The 12818-nt window shown below is 34.7% G+C and overlaps 1 protein-coding gene across 1 annotated transcript in view; it reads left to right on the plus strand.

Annotated features, from left to right (window-relative positions):
* Positions 1-12818, plus strand: part of LOC107686406 (growth hormone receptor-like) — a 30598-nt gene that overhangs the window by 6316 nt on the left and 11464 nt on the right. Inside the window, exon 2 of the mRNA XM_016483375.1 lies at positions 5516-5625. Within this exon, the coding sequence (XP_016338861.1) occupies positions 5532-5625 (94 nt within the window). The 5' untranslated portion in view covers positions 5516-5531. The remainder of the gene's footprint in view (positions 1-5515; positions 5626-12818) is intronic.

Below are 12818 nucleotides of genomic sequence, written 5' to 3' on the forward strand. Positions count from 1 at the left end.
TTTTTTTTTTTTTTTTTTTTTTTAGAAAATGACCGATCGTTTCGCTAGATAAGCCCCCTATTCCTCAGCTGGGATCGTGTAGAGCCCTTAGAAGCTGCACTGAAAACTGCAATTTTGACATTCAACACGTTGGCCACCATTATATGGAGAAAAATCCTGCAATGTTTTCCTCAAAAACCTTAATTTCTTTGTGACTGAAGACAGAAAGACATGAACATCTTGGATGACATGGGGGTGAGTAAATTATCAGGAAATTTTTATTCTGGAAGTGAACTAATCCTTTAAAGGCCAAGTTCACCATGACTATGTGAAAAAAAGAAAATTCTGTCGTCATTTATTCACCCTCAAGTTGTTCCAAACCTCTCTGAACTTTGTTTCATCAGCTGAACACAAATAAAGATATTTTGAAGAATGTAACCAAACAGTTACTGGTCCCTATTGACTTCCATATTATTTTTGTCCATACTATGGGAGTCACTGTGGACTAACAACTGTTTGGTTACATTCTTCAAAATATCTGCTTTTATGTTCAACAGACAAAAGAAACTCATACAATTGAGGGTGAGTAGAATTTTATTTTTTTGGGTGAACAGCCAAGCCATTGACACAGTTGATTCAAAAAGCAATAGAACTAGATGTGTATGATTTAGTGTAATTTATTGGGCTTCCTAAAAATAGGAGATACAGTGTTACTTTTAAAAGAAATGCATTGCAGTATTACATTACTTATAGAAAGTAATTCATAATGTTACATTATCTGCTGACTAATACACTCTCTTCTTCAATGAAAAGATTCTTAGGCATTTTTTTATATGTAAGAAGTGTTATTTTGCTTTTATGTGTTATGCCCTGTCTACGGTAAAGGCGCAACATAAAAGAGTATGACATGGAAGAGTGTTTGGAAAAAAATAAATAAAGAAGGAGCAGTATTTTAATGAGCACAGTGGTTTTACAGTACAACTGGGGGAATTTTAGCTTCGGGAGCCGACAAGGCCAAAATAACAAACAAAAGCCAACTAATTATTATACCTCTAACTACCCTCGTTAATACAATTACTTCCCTACACCTCCCTATCCAAAAACAATCAAAAAAAGGTTCCAACAAAAATGTCGTCGGTCTCCCATACTTCCCCGGAACGTTATGTACAATTATTTACAAAGGTGAGCAAACAGGTCCAAACAGGAGCAATCCAGAATCAAGGTCAAAGAACATGCGGTGGTCGGTATAACGAAAGAGTGGGCTAAGCAAACTAACAAACAACACTCAATCTCTCACAGACAAACACTCAAATGAACACACAAACATACTCTCAGTCTTACTAACACACCTGTAACTAACTAGCAGGGTCAAGCAGAGCAAACACAGTAAGTGAGCACAAGGCTGATGCAGTAAGTGATGAAGGAGGCTTTTATAGGCAGCTAGGAGTCAGCTGACCGGGAAGGGCGTGGCAACAATTAGACAGCAGGAACCAATCGGTCTTCTTCCTGGACAGAGACACACAAACACCTCCCAAAACAAAAGAAAACACAGAAATAGAACAAAAGGGACGTAACATCTGAAAAGTTTTTATCCTCCAAACACATTTTGCTTGTAAAAATTGGGTTAACCACAGTAATTTTTAATGTGTCATACTGCAAGTAGGGGTTGGCTGATGCTGATATCTCAGCCTGGTCTCATTGTTGATAGGTAGGTATAAGTACGTCACGTTTACAAGCACAAAACATGTGTTTTTGTACATTTTGATTGATGCTGAAACTTACAATTTGGATGTATTTCAACATTTAAAATGTAAAATTGCTACGTATTTACAGCTTATAAACGTAAAATATTTACGATTCTATTATATCATTAAACTATTTGTATCAATGCATTTTTATAATTTTATCGATAAGAGATTTAGACCCCTTGACCTTCCCATTTTTTTGTGAATATAAAAAGATATAAAATGTAATAGACTGAAATATGCAGGGAAATGACTGTTTTAGTAACAATATAGCATTAAAAATATTTTTTATTATCGCTAATCCCACTCCTACCTCTAAACCTAACCATAACTATTTATTAAAAATATGTACCGTATAAAGAGAAACATGACAGACAGATAAGTGAAACCACAATAATTTATTTATTGCAAAAATATCAAAAGCAGTACCAAAAGATATCCAAATGACGATGTGTTGCAACCACAGTCCTCTCTGGTGGAATACAGTAGATTTGAGTGAGGTGCAGAGTAGTGGTCGACCGATATTGGTTTTTTGACAGACGATGCCGATATCTTAGACAGCAAGGTGGCCGATGGCCGATATTTATCTATGTATATATACATATATATGACAACTTCTTGATTCTGTAATCCTATTACGGTATTTTTCATTATTAAAGAAATATTTAACACTGTAACCAGTAAGGCACTCAGTAATCTGAGAAGTTTGTGTGCTTTGGGAATAATATTTTTTTAAATAAAGTAAAATAAAATAAAATAATATTTTAAATGTTTAAAACACTCATTTTTTCACGCAGCATAGTTTGAAATCACTAAATGACTAAATGCACTAAGCGATTTTTGCCAAACGATGTTGATATTTGAAAGAATCAAAACAAACACGCCCATACCCCAACAGGACCTCGCCCCTATTTTGATAACTCCGCCCCACACGTATGTACACAACCCTGACAGCGACGATGGAGGAATCTGCTATGCCTGCCGGCCGCAGCATGTTCAAGCAAAAGTCAACACAGAATAGCTGTATGAAAAAGCAAAATCAATGTAACTCACCCATCAAGAAGAAACAAAGCAACCTCAGCGTCCGATTCCATTGATATGACAACTGAATACAATACAACATAAAATGCTGATGCCGCTATTGCAATATTCATAAAGATTCATTGTAAGTCTGTAAAGTTACGTTTTAGGTGTCATCGATACAAAAGGTTTGTAGATTTAGATGCTGTAAATACGTCAGAATTGTACGTTTTAGTGTCTGTGCAAACGTAAGTAAATGTACTTTTGTAGAACCACATTTTAGCCAACGTAAAATACATGCAAATTCTCATGAGATCACGTTGGATGGATATCTTGATGACATGGCTGATTTAAAGCAATATATATGATATTACACTATTTCATTTAAAAATAGCAAATAACATGCTGCAATGAAACATTTATATTTATTTGACACAATATCACAATCCAAATGTTAGTTTCTTGACAGAAAAGTTTTAATATTTTTTTCTTTGTTCAACTGAACCACCCCCCCATAATATGGTGTAAATTTGATAAGTAACATGTTACGTTACTTGAACAAATACATTTATTTGTGGAACATGTTACCCCAACATTCATGGTAATATACTGCTATCATCGGTAGTTTCAGGTGATGCCTACATGTTTGTTTTACATCATAGATGTGCTGAGAGCAGGATTGTGCTAGGAAGAACTGGAAAAAGGTACAGTGGTTTTAGTCTTAGTGCACATAGTTTCAGTCATTCAGATTTCATCTCTGCTTGATTTTCTGAGTTCTGATATAAAGTTGCTAAATAGGTGCCATTAAGAGCAATTTACGACCAAGCACATCACTACACACAGATTTAGTATTACTTCCTGTTTGGAGTGTACCATCATAACAAAGTACGACTCAGTGACTCAGGACGTTTATTATATAGCAGAGATCAACAGGTTTGAAATGGTAAACTCAGCTTGCATTACTCACTGCTAATTTTGGATGTTATTAATTTAGTCTTGGATGTTGACCCGACAGGAATGATACTCTCTTGCTTGTTAGCCGGAGCTCTAGACCTGTTAAATTAGTAATTCATTTTGTGAAGCCTACAACAGTCAGCATTCAGAAGTTTTGTGTTTGCAAATGTGAAATAAATGAAGTGAAGATGTGAAAATGATGATTTCTGACCTTTCTTCCGCACAAAAGGTCATCCATTTAAGTAGAAATGCATCCCAGCACCAGATTCTTTTATTAGGGTTGTAGCTAATAATTGAAATTTTGACAGACACTGAACTTTGCTTATATTATATTATATATACTGTTTACTACATTATTTGAGGTGAGTATTTGAGTATTTGTTTGAGTTATGTGTCTTGCACTGATATCTAGAGAGTGTTAATGGTGCATCTTTTCCCTTAATTGTATAGTTTTAAGATTAAGAACATTTCCAAACTCATTTACTATTATACTATCAATAATAATAGTACTTAATTATACTTTACTAAATGCAATACAGTCTCATAGACCTAATAAGCACTGGACTGTCAGTATGTGTGTGTAATGCATTTTACACTCTATTGCTGTATGATAGCAGCATTCGTGTGAGTACTGGGGCCTCTCCACTACCTGACTGAGAAGGGCCGTCTCTTTGAGAAGAATAGGGAGGATCAAGGCGAGTTTGAGGTGTATTTATTGACTCTGTTCGTACCAGACTTGAGCGCAAGAACATCTCTACAGTATAATTTTAGAAAATATTTGACTTTAGTAAATCATAAGCTTTTATTTAAGTTTTGTGAATGTCAATTTAAAATACCAAAAGTATTTTACAATGCAAAAAGACAGGGTTATGAAACCTGCATGTTGTTATTCTAGCATTGTTAGGTGTTGAGATGGGGTGAAGCTACAGGTCAAATGCAACAAAACCAGTTATTTGCTGACTGTGTATTTTGCCACATTTATAAATTAGAGCCTGGTGCTGTTTTCAACAATCCACTTCCAAGTGCAGAAGAAAAATAGCTTTGAAGCCAAGTTTTAGGCCAGAACTCCTCATTAATCGAACTAGATCCAGAAACACATCAGGGCAAGCTCAGTCTAAACATTGTTTATTAGCTACTTGTATTTATTAATTGTCCACTTAAGATTTTATTTGATGTCATATATTTGACACACATTTAAACCATATCAGTAGTGTTTTTTTTCTTCTTCTCCTTTCTATCAGGCTGTCTATATAAATCTACAGGCTTACCCTTACCAAAAAGTAGTATACTTCAAGTTTATTTTATTAAGTATACTTAAGTAAAGTTCAAGTATATTTTTAAGTATACTTTATGTAGACCAGGACCTTTAACTGAGATAGCATGAATGTTTGATACTTTGAAAGGTTTTCTGTCAGCCTAGCATAATTTTATAATGGAATCTCTAGTTTAACACAGTAAATGCGGAGTATTAGCTTGTGAAAGCATCCTCCGCACTGTCTGCATGCTCATAAGACCCTCGGTTACCTACAGGTAATGGCAAACACACATATGGCTGGAAGTGCTGAGCGTTGCAGAAGCAGTGTCTGGTTGTTAATTGTCTGGTGTCCTCGTATAGGGTTTCACACAGACCAGCTAAGAATTAATGGTGGTAACAGCCAACACGCTTTGGCGTGAAAGAGTAAGGAAATTAATTGGAGAAGCTGTGGAGATGGCAATGGCCCTGGGGCTCTCAGGAGGTTTCAGCTCAGTATTTGTCAGAGGGGTGTCATCCGGGAGCACCACTGATAATGATTTTTCTTTTTCCCCCGTGCACTCAGGGAGCCAGCAGAAGCTATGGCTTACTCTCTCTCGCTCAGTCTGCTCTACCTGGGCTTGCTGTGTGGAAACGGACTGGTGTCCGCAAGAGGATCCGAGCTGTTCACTGCAGGTACTGCACTCGCAACCACGTCAAAAACATTTGTTATTTTACATTGCCACAGCAGTCCGATTTGCAATCAGGTTGGTCGATCTATTAGGGCTGCACGATACTGGAAAAAAACTGACATTGCAATACTTTGTTTTTCTGGAATATATTCTGATATGGATAAATACAGGAATATTCACCAGATGATTAAATAGCTGTATTTGAAAAGAACGAATCACAAAGCTTTGGGACAAATTTGAATAAATGGTGTATTCATAATTGGGTTTACTTTTTACAAGCACTATCTCAAATCTCTTTCAGTAACATTTCAGAGTTTAAAAAATATATTTGAGCTTTTTATAGGCCACATTCCCACTGTTAAATAGTAATTGTGATGATTTTATTGTGGTTATTGGTTATAAAATTGAGATTGTTGTGATTATTATTAAATAAAGATATTAAACATAATAAGAAATATATTGTAATAATACTGAAAAATAAAAAGATTAATAAAAAATAATTGTAATTTTTGTTTTTCATACAGTCAGTGGCTCAGAATGGCTTGACTGACAGTAAATGAACCAAGCCATTCTCAGACACTGAAATACTGTATCATGAGCTACACGTGTGTAGTGCCGTGCTGGAAAATGCATAAATTAATTTAATTAAATGGCTGCCTGGGCCATTTGACAGTCACACAAATCCATATTGTGATATTGATTTTATTTCGATATATTGTGCATAGTGGTTAAACGGATCGTAGTTGATCCGTGATCCGTACGGACCAAGCCCCACGGTTCGGGTAAGTTTTATCATTTGTCCATATTTACACAAGCAAGCGAATTTTAAACAATTCCAGAGAGAAAAGGCGAAAGGGAACTCGATTCGTTACTCAAACTGAATCCTCTTCTGAATCCTCTGAACAGACACATACACAAAATTATGACATAATGACAACATACCCATCTCGACAATCATTCAGGTAAACGCAGTCAGTTATGTCTCAAGTGAATGAAAACAGCTGAGAAAGAAATCGGATGTGATGTGTATCATTATATCCGATCCGTGCATCAGGTCTTAAAGGGACAGCAGCCTATAAATACTGCTGCTGTCATTAATGATCATCAAACAACAAAACAGCTGTGATAAAAATATATATTTAATTTATACAGTGAACACTATGCAGTGTTATTTTCCCTAATTATTACATTTCTGTATTTGAATACTACCAACCTTATTTTATTTGTAACATATTCTGTTGTATTTATCTATGCTTGTAATTTGTGTATTTGTTCTTATTTTTACTGGCTGTTCTCTTGTCTCTTTAATCATGTTTAAACTTTCTTAGTTAATCTAGTAGTATTTGCTGTGGTATCAAAGAAGTACTTCCGCTTTACGTAGCTGTGGTATCAAAGAAGTACTTCGCTTTAAGTAATAAATGGAAAGCAAGTTAAATTGAAATATTTTTATTTTCTTGCTGATCCGAAAAATGATCCGATCCGTGGGTCAAAAACCGTAATGTGGTCCGAACCGTGAGATTTGTGATCCGTTGAACCACTAATTGTGCAGCCATACAGTCTATCCAAGGTGAAATGAGGCAACTGTACTAGGTGGTTTATGCATTTAGTTTTGCTTATGTAAATATACTGTACATCAGATGGATGTCTTTGGCTGCTTTGTCAGATGTACTTACTACAGCAAAAATGTGCTTTGCATTTAGGTGATACTTTTTGACTTACTCTGATGGTAGAAAAATGGATTGTCAATTAGCGTTATTTTCACTTTATTTTGTTGTAAATGAATAATTTATAAAAATGAACAAATAATTAGTAAATAGTAAAATTAATAAGTTTCATTTTAAAACTAATACTTCATTATTGATATTATATAAATTAATCTGTATATTTATTTATTTATTTATTTGTTTATTATTTTATAATATTTAAAACAATTACATTTATGAATACACAAATTAATATTGATTGATTTATAAGTAATTGTGGCAAATGTAAAATGAGAGTTGTAATATGAATACATTTACAAAGGGCTTTCATCAATCAGAATGAAACTGTAGATGTCTGTGTCAGGCCATTATTGGAAAATCATTGGGCCTGTGTCAAGATTATTCACCTTTGAGCACACAGAACATTTCGCTTCGGTCTAGTCAAACAATCCTTCAATAAATAGGTTTTGTTTGAAAGTAAACACATTGACTGTGGTCATCCAAAGTCCAGGGACAGGATACAGTGGCGCTTATGGGTTGATATGACTGCACATAGCTTATCATTGAGACGGAGGCAGTGATATGTTATGGTGAATAACATTTGTGTAATAGGCTTTCAGAGATGCAGTGAATGACTTGGGTTAATGACCCAGTAGCTCCACAAGTTGGAGCACAGACTTTAGCACTTTGACTAAAGTTAATTTTTTGGTTTTATGTTTGAATATATTCTCTTTTAATGTTTATTAAGTTATTTAACTACTATGGATGAAAATATTGCCTTTGGAAAGGATGTTTTTTATTTTTTTGGAAAAGTGTGATGTGGAGAACAAGTCCCTGGGGTCATTTTTCATTTTTATAATATTTTAAACTAACGAAAGGGCTATTAATTCATTAGCATTTAGTGTCATTCTCAGTTTAAATGCCAAGATGTTCCAACAAAGATGTACTAGAACTTATGACATAAAATTTATTTATTTTCATCAGACTATGTGCAAAAAATCTTTTTTTAATTATTCCAACATGTTGCCTTGTGAAATATGTCCTGTTCAAGCCAACCCAGTCTCATGAGAAAATGCAACTAATTTATGTTTTGGCAATTTGTATGAATTTGTGTGATGAAAAAAACTAAGCATAAAGGTCCACAGTGGGGCGTGAGCAGATTGTATGAAAATGTACGAATTCACCACTATTAGTTACGAATTGCCACGAGAGTGCGTTGTCTGAGACGCTCATTGGAGTTTTTAAACATAATATGAGATCATAATGTACATGAGTTTACTACACAACCTAAGGCATCGCATGTTAAGGAAAACGTTCTAGCTATGCTTCATAAAACAGATCTTTTGCCCTGAATATTTTCCACAATTGAGTGTTTGATGGGTGGTGCCATTGTGTATCTGGGTTTCGATTGGTCAAATGACGCAGCATTTAAAATACGTCTTTGCATTAAAACAAATCCTAAGGACAGAAATCTGGAAACCCTATTGAATGGAGTGTCCGTCTGTCCTTTTTTATGCAGTCTGCCCTGACTAAGGTCTCTTCAGAGGTGTTCTGAGGACACGCTGCGGTTTGATTGAGAACAGAAGTAATCATCTTGAGTTAAGGCTTCGGACAGGGGCCATATTTGTGGACTTTTTTGTGAGGGAGGTCTGGCAAGCCTGACTCTTTAGTTTTGGCTGGAATTTCAAAGACATGATGATGATGTCTTGTGGAGAAGAGAGAGTGAACTGGCAGCGCTGCTGGCCTGTGCTGTCAAAGTCATGCGTGTATGCTAATGTGTCTCTAATAAATCAGATGTGCGTGGATCAACTTGCTCTGGGCAAAGCGTATGGGCTTCATGATAGAAGTGTAATGAGATAAGGCTGCTAATTTCAACTATTAAAAACATGCCGATTTGTTGTGCTTGAAAAATTACTGATGACTACTGATAGATCTGATATCATCCAATAATTGAGTCATGTGATTACAATATTTAGATGTGCTAAATTCTTGGATAAGAGGACCCCGGGGATGCAAGGTGTTATTGAGTTTATTAGCTTTTTATTCTCTATTTAATTCTTAAGAGACCTTACAGAGCTGTGGAATTATTAAGGGCCTGACGTTTTGTCAGAGAATTAAGTGTTTACTAAATATTCAAAAATATTAGCATGTACTTGTGTAACTTGTGTAGCACTACTTAGAACATATATTTAATACTACTATTACTAATAATTACATTTAATATAATTCACTATACACACACACACAGTTGGTATAGAAAAGAAATCTCCCCGCTTTAAAATAATCACATTTTGTTGCTTTGCAGCCTGAAATGCAGATGGACACAGTTTTTGTTTTATCCAGCTGTATTTACTTAGTGCAACTTAAAATGTCCAAGTGAAAGATATAACACCAACATGTCAGAAAAAAATATTAAAAAACCCAGAAAGAACCAGAATTCTTTTCTATACTCACTGTATATATATGCTACATAATAGTAATGATATATAATAATAATAATTTATCATAATAATAATAACTGTTGTTGATATTAATTAAAATGATAATAATGCATTTTATTACAATTAATAATAATGACAATAATATTATACGTGTTATTATTCATAATAATTAAATTACTAAATGTAAATTCATTAGTACAATATAAATGATAATAAAGTCAATAAAATGGGTGATGATAAAAAAAATTATATCATTATTATTAATAGTAATTAAATAAAAGTGTCATTATTAATATAATTATTATTAATATAATAAGTTGTTGTTATTATTTCTGCATTTTGACACAATAAAAGTAATCATTATATAATTAAAACAAAATGCATTATGATGAATATATTAACATTACTGCTACTATTAATATGAATAATAATAAGAAAAATCATTATAATAATGGTTACGTATACTATTATATTTGTGCTAACTCTAGCGATCAAACTATTTGAAAATTTGTTATGCTTTAATTTTATTGTCTAACTGTTAAGTTTGAAGCATTGTGTACTTCTCACTTGAGTATGAATGGTTGTTACTCATTTTGGGTAATTGATCAAAAGAAAAAAATACAACACAATAATAACTAAGTTACATTGTCATTTGGCTACCATTAATCTATTTGCGCTATTTATCGGTAGACCTAACATTGAAAAATCAATGAGCCCTTTAGATTACAATAATCTCAATATGAGCATGATGGTAAAGCTCTGCTGCAGTCTCAAGAAGCTTGGGTCTTAACACAATCCTGATGTACAATGACCAAGACCAGGTTGTTTCAAGGGGATTGTTTTCTAAATAAATTAATAAATAAGCAAACAGACGTGCTGAAGACTTCAGAGCAATCGGTTCGTACACAGGAACCAGTTGGTAGCACGAATAGATTCTTGGAAGTCAGTCTATTTTTCCTCCACAAACAATATGTTCACTGAGGAGCAAGCCACTGTACCGCTGAAGCGATGTTTTCTGCAGAACATGCTGTTTTGCGTTGAAAAGGCTAGTGATTATGTTGGCGTGTTGATTCCTTAATTCTCCCTGCGCCGTTCTGTCTGCCATAACCCTCGCACAACACAGGGGCCGCTGTGAGCACTCAGCAACATGAGAGTCTGCTGCCGTGACTCAGGGAGTTTCAGACGCAGGCGGAGCCCCTTTTGGGCTGTAGTTTATTTACGTTAGGCAGCGGGGTGAAGTCAGGGAGAGAGCTGAGCCTGAAGAGAAAGTAGAACAGCTGAGGACAGTGAAGTTTGCCCTTACATAAGACTGTAGTTGGCTCTTTTTGTTCAGAAAAACAGAGTCCAGTTGCCAAATGGAGAGCAGGGCCACAGGGCCGTTCACATGAATCTTTCTCCAGAAGGAGCATGCGGCCATAAAACTATTCCTCTTCATTTGCAGGCATATTTCTGTGGTCTGTAGATTCAGCATAATGGTTTGTAGAAATATGAGACAAATGTTAAATGTTTGGTTGATAGACTTTGAGGGTTAGCAATGTGGAATGTTTTGTTTGTGGTAATAATAAATGTTAAACAGTAAGCAATTTAACAAGAGCTTTAATGAGAGCATCTCTAGTTAGTCAAAAGTATAATATAATATAATATGATATAAAATTTTAATTTTGTAATGCTGTACTTTGAAATAATATATTTAAGATAATATTATTTCTTTCTTTATATGATACTGTACTTTGGTATAATATATTTATTTATTTGTATACATTTATTTATGTGGTAAAATTGCCAATAAAGAATTGATTTAGTAGATTAACTCAAGTAATGGCCTCATTTGTATAATATTAGAGAGGATTACGGTCATTATTGCAGGTTCATTTGACATGAATCTGCTGCAGTTTAGCCTGAGGGTCTGGATTTGTGTTCAATGAACATCAAAGAGCGGTTGTGCTAATGATGGACTTAGACAGGGCAGTTGGAGGCCAGCATTTGTTTATGGCTCTTTGCACTGGCTTGACTGTACATTTGGAAAAACAATCATCTGCATGTTAGCAAATTGCAACAGGCACTAATCTGTAGTTATCTGACATCGATCACTTTCATCCTCCAAATCTGCCATTATATTCTGTATAATGTGGTTTCAAGTACTTCCCTCTATACATTATCTGGGTACTGAAATTTGTGTTAAGCGAACACTTGCAACGTATTGAGTTTCTCATGTAGGTGTATGTATGTGTGTGTGTGTTCTTTGCAGTTATTTTTAACACCAGTTTACATTCTGCTGTAAGTGTCTACTGCCTTTGACCTTTTTGTTCATCCTCAATGACCACAGACAATTGCAGACATAAAGACAACAAGACCTAAATAAATTAATAATTACATTTTATATGTGTATGTATGTGTGTGTATATATTATCAAATATTGAATAGTATATAGTATTATATAGAATGGTAATATTCAGTATTATTGAATAAACAACCGCTGCCCATCCTCTTTGCCCCCTTACAGCATAATGTTTTTGTAAAGAACAAAGAAGAGCAGGTGGTGCACGTGTTGGACTGTCAGTGAGTATTTTTATGTGCTGGTCTGTAACTCAGCACAGTTCTGGAAACACCTACAGCACTTATGGCTTGTGAAGACAAAAGTGTTCTCATAATGTCTGTCTCTCAACCGTATAGGTGGAATTTGAGGAGTGCCAAAGCCAAAATTGTTTTATCAGTGTTTTAGTAGACCGATATCTGATTCCTTAAAAATATTCTGAGATTTGCCAGAGCAAAACAAATTTGCAACAATCTCTGTGCTTGTAGTACATAAATCTGTTAAAGGGATCATATGATGCAATTTCAAATTTTCCTTTCTCTTTGGAGTGTTACAAGCTGTTCGTGCATAGATAAGATCCCTAAAATTTCAAAGACTAAAGTCTCAAACCCAAAGAGATATTCTTTATAAAAGTTAAGACTTGTCCACGCCCTCCTAAAACGCCTCGTTTAAACACGCCCCCACATGTCTACGTCACTGTGTGGGAAGATTTGCATAACACCGCCCAAATGTTCACGCA

This window comes from Sinocyclocheilus anshuiensis, unplaced genomic scaffold, assembly GCF_001515605.1.
Source record: "Sinocyclocheilus anshuiensis isolate Anshui unplaced genomic scaffold, SAMN03320099.WGS_v1.1 scaffold1207, whole genome shotgun sequence".
Lineage (NCBI taxonomy): Eukaryota > Metazoa > Chordata > Actinopteri > Cypriniformes > Cyprinidae > Sinocyclocheilus > Sinocyclocheilus anshuiensis.